Source organism: Dipodomys spectabilis, unplaced genomic scaffold (genome assembly GCF_019054845.1).
Source record: "Dipodomys spectabilis isolate Male_0828 unplaced genomic scaffold, ASM1905484v1 ptg000002l, whole genome shotgun sequence".
NCBI classification, from domain to species: Eukaryota; Metazoa; Chordata; class Mammalia; order Rodentia; family Heteromyidae; genus Dipodomys; species Dipodomys spectabilis.
In genome coordinates this window covers 28,055,112-28,081,218 of record NW_024870679.1, presented here as the reverse complement: position 1 = coordinate 28,081,218, position 26,107 = coordinate 28,055,112, and the positions used below count along the sequence as shown (strand labels likewise).

At 38.1% G+C, this 26,107-nt stretch overlaps 1 protein-coding gene across 1 annotated transcript in view; it reads left to right on the top strand.

Annotated features, from left to right (window-relative positions):
• The window catches only part of St6galnac5 (ST6 N-acetylgalactosaminide alpha-2,6-sialyltransferase 5), a 172,898-nt gene extending 166,984 nt beyond the window's left edge, over positions 1–5,914 (top strand). Inside the window, exon 5 of the mRNA XM_042685065.1 lies at positions 5,683–5,914. Coding sequence (XP_042540999.1) covers positions 5,683–5,914 — 232 coding nt within the window. The remainder of the gene's footprint in view (positions 1–5,682) is intronic.
• Positions 5,915–26,107: the final 20,193 nt, after the last annotated feature.

Genomic DNA, 26,107 nt, shown 5'->3' with positions numbered 1-26,107 from the left:
TCTAGTAGTTTATTGTTTCTTTTAGCTTTTCCATTATTTGACCAACAGTTTCCAGTCATGAGACATTTCTGTTACCTCCCTTGTGCCTCCTATGGGCACCATTGGTCCACTCTCAAACATTATACCAGAGCCATAGGGGGTAGAAGAGGGTTGAGGTAAGTCACTGTGCCTCTTTGTCCCATGAAGGATGAGAAGCTGTAGGGTTAACAACTTGGACCCCCCACAATTGCAGCTGTATGCTTAGAGCTGTTCATAGTGCCATGGGCTCAGCCATCAAATGGAAGCAGTGGTAGTTACTATAGAGTGTATGTGGGCAGATAGTGTATGTGGTAAGTTAAGCCCTAAGGCTCAGAAGGTACTTAGAAAACCAGCCTGTGAACCACAGCTGCATTTTAGAACTTTCTTAAATAATACAAAAATATAATAAGATAGATTATATTAAGCTTTTTCTTTTTGCATTACTGAACTTAGGGCCTTTTGCTTCTTAGGCCGATGCTCTACAACTTGAGCCATGGCCACAACATTTTTTTGCTTAAGTTATTTTTCAGATAGGGATGGCCGGAACTATGATCTTCTTACCTATACCTCCTGCAAAGCTGGGGTGGAAAGCTCATGCTACCATGCTCAGCTTGTTGGGTGGGACTTGGAGATCTTGCTTTTTCCCAGGCTGTCCAATAATTATGATCTTCCCAATGTTTAGTTCCAGAGTAGATAAGATTATAGGCACAAGCCATCATGCCTTAGACTATGTAATAACTGCCCTTTTAGATAGCTTTCAGTTTACAGAAAAGTTGCCAAAATCACATAAGAAGTTCATAACCCATTATCCAGCTTCCTTTAATATTGATATTTTGCATCCTTAGGGGCCCAATTTTCAAAATTAAGAAATTAACATCAGTCCACTGCTCAGCTAAATTATAGACTTTGTTGAGATTTTACCAGTGTCTCAATGTCCTTTATCTCCTGAAAGACCAATTCCAGGCACTTACTCACCTTGCCTCTTTAGCCTCTTCAAATATTTTCTGTCATTCATTGCCTTGCTGACTTTGAACAGTACTAGTCACAGGTTTTGTAGAACTCCCCATACTTTGGGTTTATCTGATATTTTCCCATGGTTAGATTGAGGTTAAGCATTCCAGGGATGAATGCCATAGCCTTTTTTTAGCCCTTCTTGGTAGCTCCTTCCATGAACTACATGCTCTGCCTACTGTTGAAGTTAAACTTTATTGATTGGGAAAATGCCCCTTGTCCATTAATAAGTAATATGGGGATACAATTTAAGATTATGCAAATAACCTTTTCCCCCCTCAACTTTTTCCCCCTGATGATCTATTCATTGGTGTATCTTACCTGTAAACTTATTGCACTGTTTAAATGAAGTGGTCTTTTCTTTCAGACTTCCCTCATTTATTAATTGAGATTTTTGTAATAAAATTCTCTATCTTCACTATTTGTTTATTCAGTTAGATTTTTTGTGATCATTGTGGATATTTATTTTACTTCATGGGCTTTATTATCCAATAACTGCTTATATTTGTTTTGATGTTTAACTTAAAACATTGTTAAAAAGTACTTAGGCCTAGAACATATCCAGATGATTTAGAACAGAATCTGCAAGGATTTCATGCTCACAATAGCATTTATTTAAACTCTTGCATACAAAGTGAAAAAAAGGGTAGGAACTGATTGGAATCCATAGGTGAACAGGTGGAGATGTAACTGAAATCTCCTTACCCTGTATAACTGATATAAACCAATTTTAAGTGATGCCTATGTAGTGTACAGGTTAGTTCTTCCACTCTTCCCAATTTCCATCTCTCAGGAATAAAACAAAAATCCTCCTTTGAATTGTTCTTCATAACTTGTTTCCACATGAGCTCTCCCAGTTCTGATGGCAGGTTGCAGTCATAGGGGAAATGGTTGTGTGACCACTTCCCTATTGTTCCCAGACCATTTTCCTGTCCTTCAGCTTCCCTTGGCTCCAAAAATAAACTTGAGCACAAGAATCCCTTTTATGACAGTCTACATGTGGGAATATGCTGATTTTTTTCATAAGGCAGTGAAAATGAAAATGCTATTCTTTGTTTAAGACTTTAGAATTAAGGAATAACCTGAAGAATTATGACTCTAAGCTAGAAAGGGCTTTTTAGATGGAAAGTAGATGGCTGCTGAGGGCAGACTTACAGTCCAGCAAGCTATCCCTTCTCTACCCCAGTTATGCCTCCCAAGTCTCATGAAGCACATTCCCACTGTTTGGACAGAATGTTAAAGTATGGAAACCACTCTCACTTCCATGAATGGCTTACTTAGACACCTCTGAAGCCATGGTATTGAAATGCATAAATTTAATTCCCCCTGTAGGTGATCAATATGGAGCCAGCTAAGCTTTCATTCAAAGAGATGGTCTTCCTGAATAAGGAAATTGATCCCATAGCATCCCTTAGCTGGGTTCCAATTACTCTCTGTTCCTCAGTTCCAAATCAATCTCATGATATTTTTAGAAACCTAATTGTTTCTTTAATGAGACTGATGCAATAAGATGTCCAAAACATAGATGAAACAGATTTGAACCCTGATTGAAAAGAGTAAGAGCTTAACCCCAAGCATACCATTGTGGTATGAATTTGATCCAGTTTGCTAGATTATAAAACTGCAAAGCAGTATCTCACAAGTCTCTATTCTTCTTAATCATTTTTTCTGCATAGTAGTCATTTTCCATTGGAAATGCATGTATTGTCTAAATAAAACAGACCTTTTATACCCCAGTCAGAATGCCTGTCATCATGATAACAGATGATAATATTATTGAGAATCTGGAGAAAATGAAGCATTATACACTATTGGTGGAGTATGAAACCAGTTCAGCTGCAACAGAAATCAATATGGAGTTTCTTGAAGAAACTTAATGGTACTACCATATGATTCAGCTCTACCACTTCTGAACTTATACCCGAAGGAATGTAAATCCACATGCAGTAGAGATAATTCAGTGTTGGTGTGTAATGTAGCACCATTCATAATTACCAAATCAGCTCAGGAGGGCATCAACACATGGATGAGTAAGGACAATTTGATTGATAGATTTATAGGTAGGTAATTAGGTAAATAGACAGATATAGAGATATATGGAGAAAGATAGATATATGTAGATAAACACATACAAATGCAGTTTTATTTATACAGAAGAATGAAATTATGTTATTTACAGGAAAAAGTGAAGCTGGAGATCATATTAAGTGAAATTAATCTAGCATATAAATTGTCTCAGATACAATACCCAGATTATTTTTAAAAAGCATGAAGCCAAAGAGAGACCTTTGAGGAGCAATGGGAGAAGGATGGAAAAAGAGATGGTGATGGAGGAATAAATATGATTGAAGAATATTATATGTAAGCATGACATGTCATAATGAAACCCATTATATTTTACTATTAATGAAAAAGGAAAATAGGAAAGAAAATGCCTTCTACTAAAATTTTAAAGGTAATCCGGGTGCCAGTGGCTCATGTCTATAATCCTAGCTACTCAGGAAGCCAGCCCAGGCAAGAAACTCTCTGAGACTCTTATCTCCAATAAACCACTCAGAAAACCAGAAGTGGTGCTGTGGCTCAAGTGGTAGAGCACTCACCTTGAGCTGAAAGGCTGAGGGACAGCGCCCATGGCCAGAGTTCAAGCCCCACAACCGAACAAAATAAAAAATTTAAAGGCATTCCGATTTCTAGGGTAAGGTAAATCTATGAAATCTACCATAAGTAGAGAGTAAAGAATCAAGATTCCCTGAGCAACATGTATACCCAGTTTAAGCATATTAGAGATGAAGAGTTCATTCAGAACAGTATACAAGCAAAGATGAGAAATGTTTAGATGCTGCATGACAAAAATAAATCTCTCTTCCTGGAAGAACTTTAACCCAAGAGGAGAAACAGCTCAAAGGTTTATTGTTGTCAGAGCCACAAACTCGACACCTCTCTTGATAAAAGACTTCGATCCCTGACCCCAGTATAGTTGCTACTCTAAAAGCCATTTGTGTATTGATTGCCTCTGAAGAAAACGAATAGGTGGGTTGCAGGATGAGCATCTTTGGGAAGCCATGCTTCTGTATGCAGAGAAGAGCCCAAAGAGTGGAGTGGACCCTGGCCTCAAGCTCTGAAAGACCACTTGCAAGAAGTTGGTTAGCTTGGTTCTATTGTCCTTCAGGCTTTTGCAACAAGGCCTGTGAGTAAATGTAGCTAAAACTAGGAATGTCTGCCTGATTGGAAATGTTTAGTAACTCTTCAACAAGGGTACCTGCCCCTTCTCTGTGTTACATCTAGGCATACCAACCACCTTGAAGACAATAAGCCAGTGATTCTTATTTGAGATTGAGAGGGGGGAGGTAAAGCCAAAAACAAGCTAAGTCTGTCAAGCTACCCACCAAATATTGAAGATACAGAATTTCTGGACCAACAGACTCTAGATTTAATAGATGGATTATTTAGAGCAACATCAGGAAAAGTTGTCATCTTGTTTGTCGTCTATCTTCCTTTTTCTCCCACAGAATCAAACTAGTATAACCAGCTTTCCATATGTGGAGGAGACAGTATCTTTAGAAGTTTGCTTGTCAGCTACTGACTCTGTATAAAGTTCTTTGAGCAACAGAACTTTAAGATTTATTGAATCCCTACTAAGCCCTGCTATGGAAGTAAAACAAATCCCTGCCTTCAGTGCAGAAAATAAGGAGGTAAACAAATAACAATACCAATTACAAAGGGAGATTTGTGCTATAAGGAAAAAAGAAGTGAGAAAAGAAAATGAAGGAGAGTGAGATGGAGTGATGGCATGAGAAACACATCGGGTAAGGTTTCTGATGAGGACACATTTCAGTGGTAAGAATTAATGAACTCATGGGGAGAATATTCCAGACAGGTGATGATCTCAAATGCTCAGTCTTTACGGGAGAGACAAGGTTGGGAGAAATGACAGAAAATCTAGCAAGGCTTGCATAGATTGGCCAAGGCCAATCTGTGGGTTAAAAGAAGATTCAGCACAGCCAGATCATGGAACATTCTAAAATCAGGCTTATTCCATCATCGGAAGTCTTTGGGGTGGTTGGAGTGTTCTATTAGGGAAAAGGGATGATCTGGAGGTTTTGTTTGTTTTGTTTTACAAATCTCTCTATATTGACTTTTACTACAGTGACTGTTTACAGGTGAGAGTGGAAATAAATGATGGGACAAATGGTAATCTAATTCAGCAGTGATACTCAATAGACACTATGTTGGAAGTAGACTATACAATTTAGGGGGAGGGAGTAAAGAGGGAAGAACTAAGAGGAAAAGAGGGAGGGGTGACACTGTTCAAAAAGAAATGTACTCATTACCTGACTTACATAACTGTTACTTCTGTACATCACCTTTACAATAAAAAGGAACTATAATTTTAACCATAAATACATAGTGCTAAATCCTAGAAGCCTAAATGTTCAATAGCACATTTATTTCTGCATTTGGTACCAATGGTGACTGAATATTTCACAACCACAAAACCTCTGCACTTTCTTGTTGCTTAAACATCAGAAAAACCATTCATTTGACTAGAAAATATCATCTGTGCTTATTATCTTATTAAAGATAATATCTTGCATGAATCAATGAGAAAAAATAATTGTTTTTGCTTTAATCAGCTTATCTTCCTTCCTACAGGGATCCTAATCATCCTTCAGTACCTTATCATTATTATGAACCTTTTGGACCTGATGAATGTACCATGTACCTCTCCCATGAGCGAGGACGCAAGGGCAGTCATCATCGCTTCATCACAGAGAAACGAGTGTTCAAGAACTGGGCACGGACATTCAATATTCATTTTTTTCAACCAGACTGGAAACCGGAATCATCTGTTGTAAATCATCCTCAGAATAAAGCTGTGTTCTGAGGAATGAGCATGCCAGACTGTGACCCCAGCTACACACGGTATCAGACACAGGCTGCTAAACTTTCTTGAGCCATCAGAGAGAAAAAGAGAACAGAACAACTTTCAGAAAACAAGCTCCCTCCTTCAGCACCCTGGACAGAGGTTGGGTAGCTGGTTTGTAGCAACAAATTCTACAATTAGTACATTGTAACGAGTGTTTGTAACCTTTGAAAGATGTCGCCTTAGAGACTGAACATTCATTTCAGTGATGCTGCCATGGCTGAAACATTTTGAGTCTCTTTAAATACTGCCTTCAAACCCAAAACATAAGCAACTCCACAACATTGGTTGCATTCCTTTATAGAAATATCAATTACAAGAGACACTTTTCTATCAAGTTGTATTCTAACTTGACCTATAACTTTTGTCACTTATTAGACTCTGTGTGATTTGTACAAAGCAGCTTGAAAGTGTGGACGTGATTTCTGAAGAGCACATCTTCACTGACTTTCATAAAGTAAATGTCTAATATTTATTTATTGAGAGTTTTTTAGTGTACTCTAGGCCAGTATTTTTATAGATTATGATTATGTGGTAATTTATTCTTTCTAACTCTTTATTCCTTGATGATGGTTGGAATCGGCCTAGAACTGGGTTGATGAGTTACAGTGTTCACAATGCTCAAGGTTAGCATGCAGTTGATATTTGACATGGAAATGTTATGTTACATTTTTTGAACCCTTAGGCTTCAAGAAAATTATTCTTTTATAGCAAGAACAGCTATAACATTTTCTAATGTACACAAATGTTTCAAAAGAACAAAATTGAAAACCAAAAACTGTGTCATTAAAACAGAAAGATGCTAACAAGAGAAATCTAAGGTAGTTTTCCTTAGTAACAATTGATACAAGTAACTGCTCTTAAGCCCTAGTTTCTTCTTCAGAATGATGTTACTGTGCCCGAAAACTTCATTGGTTACAGCCCACCTTTAAAGTTCTGTAAACCTCTCACCAACCTGTCTGAGCACTTTAAGCTCCAGCACTTATAGGACATTTATTTGAGGGGAAGTCTTTAATAGTCTGTACTACTTATCTTCTCCTATCATTAAAAAATATACTTCCTTGTGGGCCCTGGTAGCTAAAACCCTTCTTTTGTTTCTCTGGACGCAACACACACACACACACACACACACACACACACACACACACACAAATATTTCTGAGATATTATCTAGCTACAGGTAAAAGGAACTGCAGTTCTGTGAGGAAAAGAGCATACATGGAGATTTTGTGTTACACAACTCATTTTCCTATGACTATTCAGACACACCCACTGCAAATGCAGTTCCTTGATCTACAAAAATATTAAGGATTCCTTTTATTGAAAGTCAAAATCAAGTTACTATAGATTTTTACTTAAATAAATAATACTGCTCAACAATAGTTTTTAAGAATATACTGTTTTCTTTACACATGGGTGAAGTGGCATTAGTTTCTCTAATTTGAAAGTATCAGCAAATATATTGAGAGAACTGATACTTATAAAACATGACATGGCTCTGATTACAGGTATAAAGCATCAGGCCTGGCTTTCCCTCTTCTTAATTAGTAAAGATTCCATTACCTTTCACCAGCTGGTACTATCAATTATAAGAGGTACCATGGATGAGATGTAAATATAATTCATACAGTCACACAATAAAAGTTAACATCTTTGTGGTATGACTTGAGCTGTTAAAAGCCACCAAACATTGGAAGGATTATCCAAAGCATACTGAAATTCATTCTTTAGGTTTTCTCATACTTTTTCCCATTTTTTAAAGTGCAAACCATCTATTTCATCATAATTCAATTTCCTTCATCCTTCCCTCTAGCCCCTTCCCCTCACACTAGCACTCACCCACAGAGAGTCTAGTTTTTAAAGGGAATATGAATTTTATTAGACCACAACCTTTTCTGCAGCATGAACTTTGAACACATGATGTTTTTTCTGAACATATGAAAAGTATATGAGTTTTCTACAATTGATTTAAAGGCTGCTTATACAATACTTAAAGTGGTGATATTGCTTAGGTGTGACTCCTTGACAACTTCTGTATTTATGGAAATTTAGAGAAGCATAGTTTCAGGGATTCAACTACATTACCTAATCTAATAATATCTCACATGTCTGTGTAACTTTTGGTCTTAGATTTTTTTTCAGAAAGAAAGACAGACAGACAGACAGACAGAAAGGAAGGAAGGAAGGAAGGAAGGAAGGAAGGAAGGAAGGAAGGAAGGAAGGAAGGAAGGAAGGAAGGAAGGAAGGAAGGAAGGAAGGAAGGAAGGAGACTATCAAGAGATTTCCAAACTTCTCCTTCTCAAATACTGAGAAATGCAACTAAATTCTAAAGGTCCTGATTCAAGTAGGAAATGTTTTAATTCATGTGTAGTAGAAAATATGTGACATCATCCCTTGGGTAGTGGTTTTATTGCAGCATTAAAGAAAATGCCTAGAACTCTGATGGATTGTGCTGATGGACCTGGTTGTGGGCAATTGAGTTCTTGTCATGCAACTATCATTTCATGACTGTCAAACTTAACACCATTCAACACCATTAAACATAAACTCTGATATAAAAGATGACTACAAAATCATGTTTACAGACCTCAGTGATTCTATTGCATTTGAAGCCCAAGACATACTTGTTATGTTATGTCGCTTTTTCTTGTCTCCCTTGCAGTATCATCAGCCTCCTCCTAGCTTTTAAGACCACAGTAATACAATGCCACAGCTGGCCGATCCATGGCTTCTGTTATTTCAACGCAAGAACATTTGGCAGAGGCCATTACAATAGATAGCCATTATGGGCAAAGATATAGGAATTCACAAACAAAATCAATCACTTCAAATGGCCCATAAAAAGAAGAATCTCACATTTAATATTCTACAGTAAATATTCACCCAAGAAAGCGTACATTAAAAGAACATTAGGAGGTAAATATTCAGTGTGCTGCGTGGGGACTTAGCTGTGTGATTTCCATTACTGTTAATGGGTGTTTGGCATCTAAGTCCCTGTGCTTCACTAACCCTGATCTGCACTCCTGAGGGCTAGATATAAAACCAGAACAATTCAGGATCTCCAAGTTTCTAAGGTTTCAGAGTTCAATGTTTTCTTCAAGAAAGGAAACAAAAGTAAAACAGGCAGTGTTATACCTTAAAGAAGCATTTGTTCACTCTCTTAGAACCTTTAGGCTGATATCCAATTTGTGTATCAGCGTTCAAATGTCCCCTCTCTACACAGACTTCCTTTGTTTACTGGAAGTACTTTCTATTACTGATCTATTTGAATTGCATGTGAATAAAGGGAAATAATTTGATTTTGAAATAGTCACCTCTCCCCCAAATTAAAATTACTGATTTAGAAGTTAAATGAGTACTTGGCAAATATGAAAAGTTGAAATTCTGTTAAGACAATGCTATTTAAGCACATATTAATGCTCAGTACTTGCACAAGTATTTGCCCTTGTGTAAGAGAGATCTTATTGCAGAAATATATCCTAGATTCCATCACAGTGGTGATTCAGGTTGTTAAATAGAGCTACTCTGAGAGAAAGTTCATATTCCTATTCTGTTCTACAATTCATATTGAACCAACCATTTTCTCTGCCCTTGTGGATTCTCTCTTGATCTTTGCCTTCTCCATTCTCTCCAGATTCACTTCTAACTTCAGTGTGCTCTCAAGTCTGCAGTCTTTGGGGCTAGTAAAGCCTTCCATGTAAATTTTAACTAGAGACCTAGCTGGTGAATGGATTGAGGGTAGGTCCTGACAGAGTTAGGACTAACGTAGGTGGGAGGAGTTCACCTGGATAGAGGATAAGGTACTTCAGAGGTGATCTCCAGTGTTTCCCAGGGCTGGTGAAGAAGACAGATCCAAAATACAGGCTTCCAGTACTAAAACTAAAGTCATTCTGGATAAAGCAGGACAGTGGATGACACTCTCAGAAGCCTCTTCAGAGAAAACTATAACAAGCCCAAAATGGGGGACAGAAGAAGTGAACCAATTGCCTAGATTTTAATGAAATCCAGAAGATACTTTGGAAGAAGTAGAGAGGGTGTCTACAAGGCTTAACACTGAACCAGAATAAACCCTCTATTCTAGCTCACTCACCCCACCTACTCAGGGTAATGAAATGTAAATGCAAAAAAAAAAAAAAAAGACTGAAATCCTATTGGTTTATATTATATATAATGCTACCTTGGATTGTCCTTTGTCTTTATGTATGTGTTGTTATACTAATTAGATTGTAAGCTCCTTGAGGGCAGGGACTGTTTCTCCTTTGTCTTTGTAGCCTCACCCCTAGTACAGTGCCTTGCATACAATAGGCACTCAATAAATGTCTGTTGTTGATGAAGATCTTTTAAATGTCCACCCAATGGATTGAGGTACAAGAAAAACATTCTTCCATTTAAAGAAAACAAGTGATGCAACAAATTGTGGTATAGTTAAGTTTTAAGTGGGGTCTTACAGGGTCATTTCCTAAACCTATAACATTCTTAATCAACAGAACTGACCTAGATTTGGTAGGTTAATGTTGCTGCATTTATTAGGTTTGTTAATGCTGGCTGTACTGAACACACAGGCAAGTAATGTTCAGCAAGCTTTGTGTTTTCCCAGTTAGTGAACTGCACTCAGCACATATACACCATATACAGAAAGGCATAAAAGCAGCTTGGGCTTGGACTTCATTAGTGAAACTACAGAAGGAAGGCTAGAACAAGACAAAGATAGCTTGCCTTCAATTTGACAGTATCCTCAAGCAGCTGGAAAAATCCAACTGGTTGTTGTTGAGCATATCAAAATTAAGTACATTTATCTTTAAAAAACAAAATTCAGAAAAAAAAGTGCTGTTTCCATGAAGCATATTCAAAGTAGTTTTGTCACTACAAAAAAGTGAGGAAGAGGAAGAGTCCTGGGAAAATATATTTTCAGATGGAGCATCCCAGCCTCTGGAATCACCATGAGTTCAGTTCCCCCTAGGACTAGCTAGGAGAGGGCCTGGGAGGTAGGGTAGGGATGGGCAGAGACAGGAAAGATGAGTGAACAGCTATGACCTCACTTACAAGAGACTGCCGACACCACGATCTGAAACATGAAGTCATCAGCAATTCCTCGATGTGTGCTCTCCCACAGACTTATTTAATTGTGTGATCTCAACTTCATTTGTTAAACTATAGGGAAAGTGCTAGAAGACACAGTATTAAAGTAAGAAGTATTTTGAATGTGTAGGGACACAGCTTTTCCCACATTTTCAATATTTTCATTATAATTATAAAATATAATTTCATAAAATATTAAGGAAGATATTGTGGCAGGATTTAAGCAGAATGAATCCCAAAAGGAACATTATTAAGAATACATATATTTATATATATGTGTGTGTGTGTGTATATGTGTATATAAACAAACTAGTAGATACCATGCCTAACTACTTGAAAATCTTCATACACTCCAAAAATCACTTCAAGCATGAACAACATTACTTCTGTACCATATTACTAGCTCTTTAATTTAAAAACTATAAGATTCAAATTCAAGAGATAACATCAAAATTTCTACAGTTTTGTTCACTGACTATCCATTGTTTTCTCTATGCTTACTACTTCACAATAATCCCATTGCCCCACTTTGCAAGTAAGTAAAGATTAAGGGAAGTTGAGTAGCACCCTGGGGTGGTGACATTGTGAGCAGACTCACATGCCCCACAGTTTGATAAGAGCTTTACATCAATAAATGCATTTAATGCTTATAGCAACCCTGAATGCTTTTAGAATTCCCCTTTCACAGATGTGAACACTGAGGCCAGGACATTTCAGTAAATTCCCCAAAGGCATGCCTCAATTCCCTGAAAAGGTAGATGAGAAGCCAGAATCTATCTATCTATCTATCTATCTATCTATCTATCTATCTATCTATCTATCTATCTATCTATCTATCTATCCTTTTCTTCTTTTTTTTCCCCCAAGATAGGAACTCCACTCAGTATATGATACTTTCTCTGGTTAGCTGGTGCTCTACAACCTGAGATATGCTTCCAACCCTCTGTCCTTCATCTCCATTTTCTTCCTGGAAAAATCTTAAACCACCCTGTAGTTAACTATTTCTACATGAGTATTCTCCATGCAGTGTTTGACACACACCAAATATGTATAAATATTAAAATTAGAAACAGATACAGATTACTCGTACCCTTGACAGTGCTTGAGTGTTCCTTCTATTGTCTTGCATTCTGTTTACTATTAGTTTGCTATCCAAATAGTTTTTTTTACACAGAGGCATATTTAGAAATATTGTTTAGCTTTTCATATTTATAAACATTGTAATAGTAGTATGAAATTGAAACTTGCTATTTTATACAATGTACTCCTTGTTTTCATGTAACTCGACTTTCACTGCTAAGGAATGCTTTTGTATGACTATGCCATATTTTGGTTTTATCCATTATTTTTGTTGTTGTTGTTCTGGTCCTGGGGCTTGAACTCAGGGTTTGGACACTGTTTCTGAATTTTTGTGCTCAAGGCTAGCACTCTACCACTTGAGCCTCACCTTCACTTCTGGCTTTTTCTTTTGGTAGTTTATTGGAGATAAGAGTGTCACAGAGTTTTCTGTCTGGGCTGACTTCAAACCACAATCCTCAGCTCTCAGCCACCTGAGTAGTTAGGATTACAGATGTGAGCCATTGGCACTCAGCTTCTCCATTATTCTTTACTGATCAGTTGAGCATTCTTGGTACTACTCATGTATGTCGTACTTCTATGAGCATTCTTAGTTGTGTGGCAAGAATTTTTAGTGTACATAAAGGACTAAAACTATTGGGCTTTATGGTGAATCTATTTACATGGACATGACATTGCCAAATTACTTTCCAGACAGGTGGACCTTTTAGACTATCAGCACTAGTTGTTCGCATCTTGGCCAACACTTAATATTTCCAGACTATAAAATTTTACCCAGCTTGTGGGTATAAATTATTCTCATTGTTATGTTAACCTATGGTTCCCTGATTCCTTATGAGAGCTAGCAATTTGCTGTCTGTTCTCCATTAGTTACCTCATCTGTAATGACTAGCATCTCTATTCTCTTTCTACTGGCTATTTTACCTCTTCTTTTTTCCTTTTAAAACATTCTTTAGAATTCTATGCTTTCCATACTACTCTGTGGTAACTATGTTACAAATAAATTCTTCCAATTTATTGTGTATCGTTGATAGAATGTCTTCTGATGAACAGCATTTTTGGAATTTCTGTCATGTTTTATATCTTACATTATTAGAGCTTCTTACTCCTCACTTAATAAATCTCCCACTGCTTCTGATCAGTTTTTCCTATATCTTATTCTAAAAGTCAGGAATTGCTCTTTTATATGATGTGAGGTCACTTATATACTTTCCAACATTCCCAGCAAAATTACCTAAAGAATTCATTCTCAGCCCATCACCTACAATGACATTTTCACACATATGGAATTTTATTTCTGAACTCTATATTCTGTTCAGTTCTAACCAAATCCTAGCAATTATCACATATCCTTAATTACTACAGCTTTAAAACATGTCTTGGTATCTTGTAGGGCAATTTCTCCTTGCCTTGGTCTTCTTGTTGAGGAATATCCTACTTGGCTGACCCCAAACCTTGATTCTCCATAAGTCATTCTCTAGGAGTAGCTAGGACTATAAGCATGAGCTATTGGCAATTAGCTAACCTTTCTTAAGTCATTCAGTTTTACTGCTACAGCTTTCATTTAGGAAGTACACAGAGCTTATGTATGCAGATTGATGAACTTTAATATATCTAACACACAGCACCCATTACAAACACTATAGTTCACTTTCTCTGCCATAGAAGGCTTGTTCATGTTTTCTTCAGTCAATCTCCTTATCAAGTGTAAGCACTGCACCAGCACAGATTTATTTTGTCTGTTTTAAGGTTTCTACAAATGAAATCTTAGGAAATATACTTTTTATGTCTAGTATCTTTTGGTCAAAAATATATCCCTGGCACTGGATGTGGCATGGGAGTAGAGAGGCTCCGGTTCAATGGTTCAATACTAAACACCACAAAAAAAGGAAAAAGATTTATGGATTTATCACTACTGATGCATGAGCAACTGTTCTTTGTTTTATTGCTGCATGGTGTCATATTTCATTAGACATGCCTGTAATCCTAGTTACATAGGAAGTTGAGTAGGATTCAGAATGTAGCATAGTCTAGGGAAGAAAAGTCTGAGAGATTCCATCTCAACAGAGGAAAGCTTGACATGATGGCATACATCTGTCATCCTAGTCACAATGGGAAACTTGAAAACAGACAGAGCACAAGACCTAGAGTACAAGACCTAGGCAGGAAGCAAGACCCTATCTCAAATATAACCAGAGATTAACAGTGCTGGAGGCACAGCTCAGTAAAGGAGTGCCTGCTTGTCTATCAAGCACATGTCAAGCACATAGTCCTGAATTCCAATCCCAGTACCACAAAACAACAACAACAACAAAAGAATTACTGGTTCTGATTTTGCTGCTTTTGGGGAGGGTAAACTGTCAGTTCAATATGAATGCTATAATTGAGAGTCCTGAAACATATAGTTTACAATAATACCAATTTATTTCTTTTAGTTTGGATGTTAGGAAGCCCAAGATCAGGTTGCCAGTGCTGTTAGGTTCTATTGAGGGCTTTTGGGGAGGGATTTTTTATTTTAATACATTTTTATTGTAAAAATACTGTACAGAGGAGTTACAGTTACATGAGCAAGGTAATGAGTACATTTCCTATCAAGCATTGTTGCCTCCTCCTTTGTTTTTCCCCTACCATCCCTTCCCTCCCACCTCCACAACTACATTTCACCCCCACCCCCACCTCCTACCCCCCCACCCCCAGCCTAAATTGGAATGTTCGTTTTCAATGTACTGTCTTGTACATCTCATTGTTACAATGGGTCAACCTGTATCCTTATTTAAGCATTTTGTTTTTTCCCTTCCCCTCCCCAAATTAGAGAAGTGTATATACAAGATGCAGGGCACCAACATCAAATACAGTGAAAACAGGGGTTATACCATGGGAGAGGAACATACAAAGAAACAAAAAAAAAATCGCATGGTAACTTATAAGTAAGTGAGAAACAATAACAAGAAAGAAAAAAACCACTTGTGTCCTATCTTGGGGTTCATTTAGCTTAACTTCATCTTATCTGGTCATATGTACATAGCTTTTGACCTTTTCTGCTTGTCCCAGACATATACTAGTTATTGCAAATAAGGGACCTATGTTTCTTTGGGCCTGGCTTACTTCACTTAATATAATTTTTCCAGGTCTTTCCATTTCCTAACAAATGGGACAATGTCATTCTTTCTGATGGAAGCATAGAATTCCATTGTGTATATATACCACATTTTCTTGATCCATTCATCTACTAAGGGGCATCTGGGTTGGTTCCATATCTTCGCTATGGTAAATAATACTGAAATAAACATAGTTGTGCTGGTAGCTTTAGTATGGTCTTGTTTGTGATCATTTGGGTAAATGTCCAAAAGTGGGATTGCTGGGTCATAGGAGAGCTCTATGTGGAGTCTTTTGAGGGCTTTTATTTTGTAACATTGCAAATTTATTACTTTATTTTCAGATGGAAGGAGAGAAAGACAACTAGTATAAGGGCATTAATTCCATCCATCAGTTCTCTAGCCTGTAATCTAATCACCTTTCAAAGTCCATACCTCATTTTATTACCTTGAAGATGGGGACTTGACTATGTGAAGTTGAGGCTACACAACTATTCAGTATATCACAGTTGAGATAATGTTCATCTCTGGTGGATATAAGGCAAAGAGTAGGCTTGTTTAGTCATGAGATATACCAGTTTTAGGTCTTAGTAGAAACTTCCAAGTAGTTTTCCAGAAGAGTTACACCAGTCCATACTCCTACCACAAAATCTGAGCACTCCAGTTGCTTTACCTACTTGCCAGCACTTATAGTATTCATCCTCATCAAGTTAATCCTTTTCAGAGCTCTAGATGATCTCTCATTATGGTTTCTGATTTTTATCTCTTTGATGAGTAGTGATATTGAATATCATTTATTTCATGCTTCATTTTTATGATGGTCAAAGTTTTCCCCAGTCTTTTGATTGGATTGACATGACTTTTTCCTCTTTAAAGCAATTCTTTTCATAGTATCCTATCTTTTGCTTGGCAGATGTGTGGCTTGCCCTTTTCATTGTTTTGATGACTATCTTGGTGACTAAAAGTTCTTAATTTTAATAAAATTTAATTGCATATATTTGTGTACAAGATAATTTGTGCTATTTAAGGACTCATTTCAACCAAGATTAAAAGACAAAGCCTTTATAATTTCTTCTAGAAGTGATATTGTTTGTTTCTTTTCTGTAATGGGATTTATCTACCTCTCATTGATTTTGAGGTGAAGTCAGGGTTATGGTTCTTTGTTTTCTCCTTGGGATATTCCAGTTGACCCTACATCCTTTATAACTGCTACCCTCTTTTCCCTGAATTAGAATGGTGTTTGGTGGTAAATTGAGCTATTATGTGTGTGTTCAATTATTACTGTCCCATTTTTTATCCTTTCATCATTACTATTGATATATTATTACTGTGTGGGTCTTGACATTGAAAAGTAAAAGCCATCCAGTTCATTCATCTTCAGTATTGCACTGGGTTTGCTTAGCACCTTGCATTTCCACATACAATTTTTAGAGTCAGAATATACTTCTTCATATTTAATAAAATCTAATGGGATTTTCATTGGGACTGCTATGGGTTCTATGAACTTATTAGAGGAGAATTTACATTTAATTTACATGAAAGTTTTCTATGCATGACTACAATTCAGAATTTCCTATGTAGAGAACTTCCACATTATTTTGTCTACCAATTCCTAGCTATTTATTTTTATTCTTTGAGTGGTTATTTTGTTATTATATTTATTATTGCTTCTAATTTGCCTGATTAGCACCTTTATATTTTCCAGAAAATATGAGCACATCACAATAAATAGTGCTGTCTTCCACATTTGTGCTATTATCACATATTATGTTTTATTATAACAGCCATAGAACTTTATTATTACTATCAATATCATCATTATTATCTTAAACAAGAACTAGTTTTTCCTATTTGCCCATGTATTTCCCTCTGTGGGTGCTTCTTTCTTTATAAAGGTTCATATTTCCATCAGGAATTTTTTTTTTTGGGTCCGGTTGTGGGGCCCGAACTCTGGGACTGGCGCTGTCCCTCAGCTCTTCAGCTGAAGGCTAGCGCTCTACTACTTAAGCCACAGTGCCACTTCTGGCTTTTTTCTTTTTGCTTATGTGGTGCTGAGGAATCGAACCCAGGGCCTCATGCATGCAAGGCAAGCGCTCTACTACTGAGCCACCTTCCTAGCCCATCAGGAATTTTTTTTTCCAGTTTCAAGAATATACTTCTTTTGGGGAGAGAGGGCTGGTCCTGGGGCTTGAACTCAGTGCCTATGCATTGTCTTTAAGCTTTTGTGCTCAAAACTAGCACTCTACCACTTGAGCTGCACTTCCATTTTCAGCTTATTATTGGTACTTCATTGGAGATAAGGGTCTTGACTTTTCTGCCTGGCTTTGAACCATAATCTTTAGATCTCAGCCTCCCAAGTAGATAAGATTATAGGTGTGAGCCACAGTACAGGGCTCCATTCCTTGTTGTAGTTGTTGTTTTTTAAAGACCAGTCTTCTGGGAATAAATTTTCTCAAATTTTGCTTACCATGTCTTTTTATTTTGTTTTTTTGTTTTTGAAGGGTGTTTTTGTTGAACACTGTAGTCTACTTTGACAGGTTTTTGTTGGTAGTGTTTTGGTTTTTGTTGTTGTTGAAAGGTTTTTGTTTGGCTGTACTGGGGATCTAAACTCTGAGCTGTGGAGCTCTACCACTGAGCTGTAGTGCTGTCTCTGAGATGTGTCCCCAGGACCCCTTAGAATAATTGTAAAATGAGCTAGTCGTCATAGGATTAACTCTCATTCCCAACAGCACGTTAGTTTATCTGTAATGCTATAACAGGTTACCATACTCCGGAGAGTTTAAGTAATAAGCTTTTAAACTATTCCTCAGAGTTCTGGAGAATGTAAAGTCCAGGATCACTGATGCTGGGGGACCTGGTGTCTGATAAGGGCCTGATTCCTAGTTAGCTTGTTTTTGTTGGTCATGGGGCTTGAACTCAAGGCCTGGGCACTGTCATTTGAGCTTTTCTGCTCAAGGCTAGCACTCTACCACTTAGAGCCACAGCTTCACTTCCTGTTTTCTGGTGGTTAATTGGAGATAAGAGTCTCACAGACTTTCCAGCCCAGGCTGGCTATGAACCACAATCCTCAGATCTCAGCCTACTGCGTAGATAGGATTAGAGACATGAGCTATCTGCACCCAGATTCTGATTCCTAGTTTGAGGCTAGTGTACCTTTCTTGTATCTTTACACAGTAAAAATCAGAAAGATCCAGTATCTCTTCCTCTTTTTAAAGAAAACACAGATCTTATTCATATGTCTCTATCCTAATGACCTAATTTCCTCCTGAAAACTCTGCCTCCTAATACCATCACTTTGGAGAATGGGTTATACATTGGAGTGAGTCCCTAGCACCATCCTTCTATAATCCTGTTTATCAAATCATATTAATTTTAGGAGGAAAAAAAGATTAAATAAAGGACTTAGCAGTTGTCTGTTGTAACTTTAGTATATTGCTCTCAGCCTGTCAAAATGACATTAATTCTGGGCTGGGATGTAGCTCAGTGGCAAAGCGCTTGCCTAAGTGCAACGTCCTGGGTTTGATCCCCAGTACCAAAAAAGAAAAGACAAAAACAACAACAACAAAAAAACATTAATTCTGCTATCACTTACACATTGATTTCCCTGTCTATGTCAAGCATACAGTATATCAGCTGATTATGGTGTGGCATCTCAGACAAGATTTCCCTGAGGATAATAGAAGGCTGCTAATTTGTCTATGACTGACCCACCTGACACTGGTTACCTGATCTAGACCATATATGTCACCATTTTTATAAGGATGCCATAGAAGACTTTAGCAAACATAGTGTTGACATACAAACATGGGCTGTCTGTATCATCACCCTGGCCTGGGCCTACCGTGGCCTCAAAAGGAAATTGCGCTGGTGCCTGGAGAAACTACATTCTTTCTCTCCAGCTTTTGCTGCTTCAAACATGGAGTTTCAAAGCCTATTTTTGTGACTCTGGGCCCATTTGCAGCATGACCCTTCCCTGCAACCCTCTACTGTGGTTTTTCAGCTTTCTCTTTTTCCTGTCTCACAATCACAGACTTTCAGTTGTTGGGCTCACATGTCTGCCTCCTTCTTTACCTGGATTTCAAGATAGATGAACATCTTTTTTAAACTGGCCTGACCTTTTTTTTAATAAGTTTTTTTTTATTGTGAAAGTACAGTACAGAGGAGTTACAATTACATGAGCAAGGTAATGAGTACATTTCTTATCAAGCATTGTTGCCTCCTCCTTTGTTTTTCCCCTACCATCCCTGCCCTCCCATCTCCATGACTACACCCCTCCCGTCTGCCCCCCTCCCCAAAGTTGTAAAGTTCGTTTTTCAACATAGCATTTTGTACTTCTCAGTGTTGCAGTGGGTCCACTTGTATCCCTATTTAAACAATTTGTTTTTTCCCTTCCCCTCCCCAAATTATATCAACATCAAATACAGTGAAAACAGGGGTTATAGCGTGGGGGAGGGTCAATGGTTTTTTCTTTCTTGCTATTGTTTCTAACATATTCATAAGGTGATTGTTTTCTTGGCTTGACATTTTTAACAGATGACATAATGAGATGAAATGGGGCAGGGGAGGATTGTCCTGTTGTGTGTGTGTGTGTGTGTGTGTGTGTGTGTGTGTGTGTGTGTGTGTGTGTGTGTGTGTGTGCGAGCGCGCGTGTGTTCTTAATGCATATGAGGCTGACGAATTCCAGTGGTCCATCCAAGACTAGATCAATCTCTTGATACTAAGGAAGAAGTCTGTAAGGGGAGATACCTCAGCCAGGATCACTTACAGTGCTAGATTAAACTACAAACGTTCTAGTAGCAAGAAATTTGCACTCATAATGGGTGAAGCTGGAGCTTCTGTTCCCAGAAGGATTTTGGTTAATGGTTTTCAGCATGGACAATACTGTCATTAACTTCAGGCTTCACTGAGGAGACAGGACCATGCCTGAAGGTGAGCAGAGAGCAGTAGACATGAACAAAGCAAAGAAAAATGACATGAGTCCAAGAATAGCTTGCAAATAACACCTTGTACTTAAATGACGGCAAACCTAGAATGGCAAGGTAAAGAGTATGGACATGATGATATTCAATATCCAGGAGTAAACCCTCAAAAGATTCTAAAACTATTACAGACTTTTGCTCTTGCTAAGAAGTTTTTTTTTAAATAAAGCTGTCAAACAACATTAAATATCAGCGTTTCAACTTCTATAAGATTATTCCTATTCCCAATGTAACCATAAGTGTTCTAATGCAGAAAGATCCAGATCTTGTTGGACTTATGTTTAGTAATCAGAAATTTATATCATTAATAATAGATGTCTTTCAGTATAGATGAGCCATCACTCAGGACATAGGTGTGGCAGGGGAAGGGTATCCACGGTCTATTCTGTCTCTCCACAACTGCTTCTTCAGTGAGCAGGTGTAAAACTGGTGGGCTGATTAGGCACATATGATGAAGAATGGTATAGATATGGGCACAAACAGAGTTCTAGTTCTCCAACTTAATTCAATATAGCACAGTCATTTCCAAGAGAAAGCAGGTCGCTGTTATAGAAGCAGTAGTTTTTTTTCAAGCAGGTACCACTCACTGGTCCATCCTGTCCTCCCAGCTGCATGTCTCCATAATTTCTGCCAAACTTGGAAAGCTCTCATTTCTATTGCTCTTCATGTAGCAAGAATTTAACAAGAATATATGAAAGGCTCACATAAACTATGAATTCACATACAGATTTTCATGAGATGACTCAGTTCCAGCATGGCAGATGAAAGTCAATTGCCTGGATCCAAGAGCTCTGAGAGTCCTCTAAAACAAATGCCTATAGATTTCTGTAGACATCCACAAGGTCAAAGTTGCCACAGCATTTCTCATGCTCAACCATCCATCTTCAGCACTTTCCATTTATCAGCACTTGTCTGCTTCTTCTGGCCTCCTTCTTTGGCTACGTTTTGCTTGAGACTTGATCTGAAGTGCTGCCTGTGACAGCAGCAGGGCCTGTGCTGACCACGTGGGGGCCTCTCTGCACTGCAAACTGCACAGATGTCTCTCCACGTTTGTTGAAATCTCACTTCCCTCACTGGATCAGAGCCTCCTTGGGTTTAGGTCTAGCTGGAACTAGTCTACACATCTCTAGCACCTGTCATAATGCTTGGATCCAAGTAATTGGGAAAGGGAAGGAGAGAAGGAGCAAGAAATAATTTCACCCATTCTGAAGAGACTTCTATCCTCCGGCATACCAATTGCATATGTAAAAAGGTCAATCCAGTATAGTTGAATTGAGTTTCTATGTAACAGGGGGAAGAGAATTCTGATCAGAGGGCTCCACAGAGGCTTTTGGAGCCCATGTGGTGAGTATGAAATGTTTTCACACCATCTTGTTTGCTGCAAAGTAATTCAAGCATTTGAAAGGACAGATTTGTGTAATGGGTTACATAACCATGAGTTTGTTTTTCCAACAGGTGTTTCATCCTTTTTTGAACAGTGAAGCTTTCAGGAATTATTTAATCTTTGTCTGAAACCAATTAAATATTAAAGGCTTCCTCTTTCCTTTGCATAAGTCAACAGAATGGAAAGTTTCCTGGGGTGATGAGATAGAGGCATTTTCTAGCCAATTCCTCTTCTCTCCCCAAGCATTGCTCCTCTGGCTCTCATTTAACTCTTTCCTGGATGCATGTGACATTCCAAGATTTGTCTTATCCCATGCTTTCTGTCCCAGCGCAAAAATAGTCTCCTAATGTGCCACCTTCACCTCAGCTCTGAATTGCTTCATATTTCATCCTCATTTCCATGGCCTGCAATTGATTCAGAACCCTGGTCTGCCTCATTGTCTCTCATCTCATCACACACTCCTGGTAAGCGTGACCTGAAGCTTCAGCCATAAGCAGATGATGTGGGTGGCTATGGGTAGCATTTGGACTACCTTACCATGAAAGTACCATCCCTCTACTGTGTCCCCACTTGTAGACATGCTTTCCTTGCCACAATTCTGCCCATGCCACACTACCCTTGAGGCTGCCTTTGGCAGCCCTAATTTCTATTTTCTCACTCTCTAAATCAGTTTCCTGTACTTTCTTTGGCAAATCAATCCCACCAGTTCTAACCAAGTGCTTTTGAAGGCGTTTGCTCAACACACAGATCCAAGAGTAACCCCTGATAGCTTCAAATCTATGAGCATATCCCCATCTTACACATAATAAATGATCAGAAACCAAAACATGACCTGATTCAGGAATGGAAATTCTTTCCTCACAATCCAGCTCATGATGCTCTACAGTCTGGGAGTCCTATAACCGTATGTACAAGGGGTGTCACCTTGACATTAGAGCTGAGAGTCCAGTACCAAGCAGAGCCTGAGAGCAATTTCTAGATACTAAGTTATGTCAATAAATTCTGCTTTATAGAAGTTTGCTGGAACTCTTTTTCCTGGCTCCTGGCCTGCTATTATTAGCACCAGAGAAACAGAAGTAATGTCACTCACCTAAAATTCATAACTGTTTAAGGAACAAGGAAACAGGATGTAATGAGATTGGCCAGGAATCTGTGAAGTGTATGGTCAGCACAGAGATCCTAAGGATAATTCCACCACCCTGCCGGAAACTTTCCTCATTTGTGGTTCTCCATGTATACGCTGAGCCAGCTTGGTAAGAAGACTGGAGATGCAAATATAACCAGATATTGCAAGAAGCTATAAACATAACTATAATACAATAAAAGAGAAAATTAAAAGGAGCACAGTATAAAGAGTTAGCAATGGTTTGTAAAATTTTCTTTTAATCACATTAATACATATACATGTAGGTGCACTGTATTTCTTAGTACTGTTAGAAGGAAAATGTATTTGAACACCCTTGATTTACCTCCCATCTGAGACAATTCAATGATATGGAATACAAAACATTAAAAAAAGAACAGAGTGCATGATACTAAAGAGAATTTTATTTTGTAAAATTTGTTTTTCAGTCTTGGAAAGATATACCATTAAAATATAAAATCATATCAAGGGGGTAGGCAGAAAAAAATTGAAAGGCACTGACTTGTCTCAACCTGGAGTCCAAAATACCACAAAGCAATGTGATTGTCTAAGCAGCAGCTAACAGGTTGAGGGAGAGGAAGGAGAGTGTGCAACAATTTCAGCCCCAGGAGCTACATAGGCAGGCTATACACCTGGAATTACTTCTGAGCTTTCAGTTGTGCAGTGAGGTGCTTGTTCACAGGGCTGCTTAGAGAACCATAGAATACCTCACGACTCTAGCTTTCCAGTCATCTTCTATACCAAACTCTTCAAAAAACTAAAAGCTACATAGACACAGGAGGCAAGAGCCTTTAGAGACAGAGGCACTAGAAGAAGCCAAGCATTTTGAGCTGTTTGTTACCTTTGGTTCTGACCTAAAGGAACCCTATGGTGCACTTCGCCAAGAACCCGACCTTTGGGAATGAACAGTATAGAGACAATCTATGCTAATTTGTGGTTATTTTTGTACCTGGAGAGTAACAGTAACAAAAGCCAGATGGCTTTAAAAAGCAGGTGATTTGCTTTTTAGAAAAGTGTTTGTTCTCATGTTTTAAATTGTTCTTCTCTTCCATATTTATTTTTAGCTTATTTTTACTCTCCAATATTTAGCACTTAGACAATGTTATACTCCTTCCACTAGCTTTAATATATACTAAATCTTCCTTTAAAGTGTTTCAGCTACTTAGTTAACTTTTACCTCCTTTGTTTTTCACTTTTCCATTTTACCTCTATCCACAACTATATCATGTAATCCCAAACATCTGATTTTAAAATAAAAAATTTAACTTTGTCAATTCTTCCCTAGTTGTGCATTTTAAATTCTGAACTTCTGGTTTTGTTTTTCAACCTATTGAAAATGCTATTTTTATTCCTTTCAGTTGTCTTGTTTCAGCTTCATTTTGTTCTCCCACCTTTGGTTTTAAAATATATTTTCTTATTTGTAACTTCAGTTATTCTGTTCTGTGTTGTATGCATTTATTAGGCTGACAGGCAGCAGAAGTGCAAAGCTCAGGATCATAGCCTGTATACACTCTGCCAACTTTGCATCATTGTAGCTCACTGAACAAGAGTATTCCTTATACCAATCTGCCCTTACCACATTTCTCTCTTGGCAAGAGTACCAGTAGGTTCTTCTGTTGCCTGAACATCTCCATTTCCTTATATACCTAGAGAGAAGATGGTGCCTGAAGCCAGAAGAACCCAGAGTCTAAAAGCACAAGTACTTTCTGCATATTGAGCATTGCCACCCTCAGTCACCATCTCTCTGTCTGGGTTCCTCTATCCACTCCACATCTACAAAGCTTACATCACAGTTCTCTGTCAAGGAGAAAGGCTTCCAGGGTTCATCCCATTGTCAGACAGCATTGAGCAGATCTAAAGGTGAAACTGATGATTTGTAAGTACAATGTACCCTCTTTTGGCTGTTCAGCTTCCATACTCATCCCTGCACGTGAATCTTAACTCCATACAATGAAACAACTCTATATTTCTATCTAACAGGATATCTTTTCTTTATAGCAGAGAAGAAAACATTCTTACCCTTTTCCAAAATAAAAGGTGCATAGTCCAAATGCTCATTAAATCCATTTCTGGCTATATTGATTACCCCTCAAATTCCACCACAGTTCTGCTGAACATTTTCTTGCCTAATAACTATGATGTAGGGTTAAGTACTACTACCAATTCAAATGAAAATAAAAATGGAAAAGAAAAAAATTAGCATAAATATATAAACATATACCAAACCAAGGTAAACTACTCAAACTCTTCCCCATTTCTGTAATCTTAACTTCAATATCATAGTTCACAGCCATGGCTTATTTCTCTTACTTTCAGCCAGAAGCTCGGTCAGCCAGATTTTCTAGTAGAAAAATCCAAACTTTCATTCAGAAGGGTAAGTCTTCAATTGGCATGCTTTTGGGGGGGAGGGAGGGCAGAGTTGTTACAGTTTTTTATTAACTTTTATTATATCAGCCATGGAATTTCCAAGGGTACCCCAGAGAATTGCTGGATTCCACATACTTCTCTTTGTGCCCAATTGAGCAGCAACTCAATTTCCCTTTGGTGTTTTCCAATCACTCCAGCCAGCAGAGCTGGACCTGTTCATTTAGCAATAAAAATGACTTCAAATGACCAGTTGCCAATCTTCACTTCAAATTCAGAGAATAATTGCTGTGGCTCCTGACAGGGCACTTCTCTCTGGGGACTGGCTGCTAAGTGAGCAAAGCTCAGTGATGCTGGATATAGGAAGCAACACTCAGGGAATGCATTATTAGATGTAGCTGTGAGGAAAACCCAATCTTATTCTACTCCTTGCTCCCATATTGATACATCTGGCTATGGGGAAATAGCATCATGCAATGTACAACACATTTTGTACCTCATAAAACAGAACCTTCTCTTTTTGGAATGTTTTATCCCAACTGGTAGTATAACCAAGTCTTCAGTAAGCCATTCCATCTTCAATTAGGCCAGCCCCTTCTGGATTAGTGGACATGTGGTTAATTCATAGGTATAATTCATTGCTTCACTTCCTATGCTGGGAAATCTTCATCAGACTCAGTGCTGAGTGGAAGGTTCTGATGGTAAGCAATGTTTCTGTGTGTCCACAGACAATGCTGATGGAAGCTTTCAAACAAGAAATGCAAGTTGACATCCATACCATTCCAGTAAAGGTAAATGTTTTCCCATTCTGTGATAAAAGACAGAAGAGATATCAGGGGTTGGCTGATTATATCACCTGGAAAACAGAGGCAGAAGCCAATTGGTGGCTGAGCTAAAGTAGGTCTGTGGCTGTAGATAGGTTCTAAGTAGTCATATTAGATGAGTCAGTGTTGGTTAAGAAGTCAAAGCTTTGAGTCCATACATATTCTTCATCCCTTCTACCATAACCTCTTAGTTGAGCCCATTGTTTGA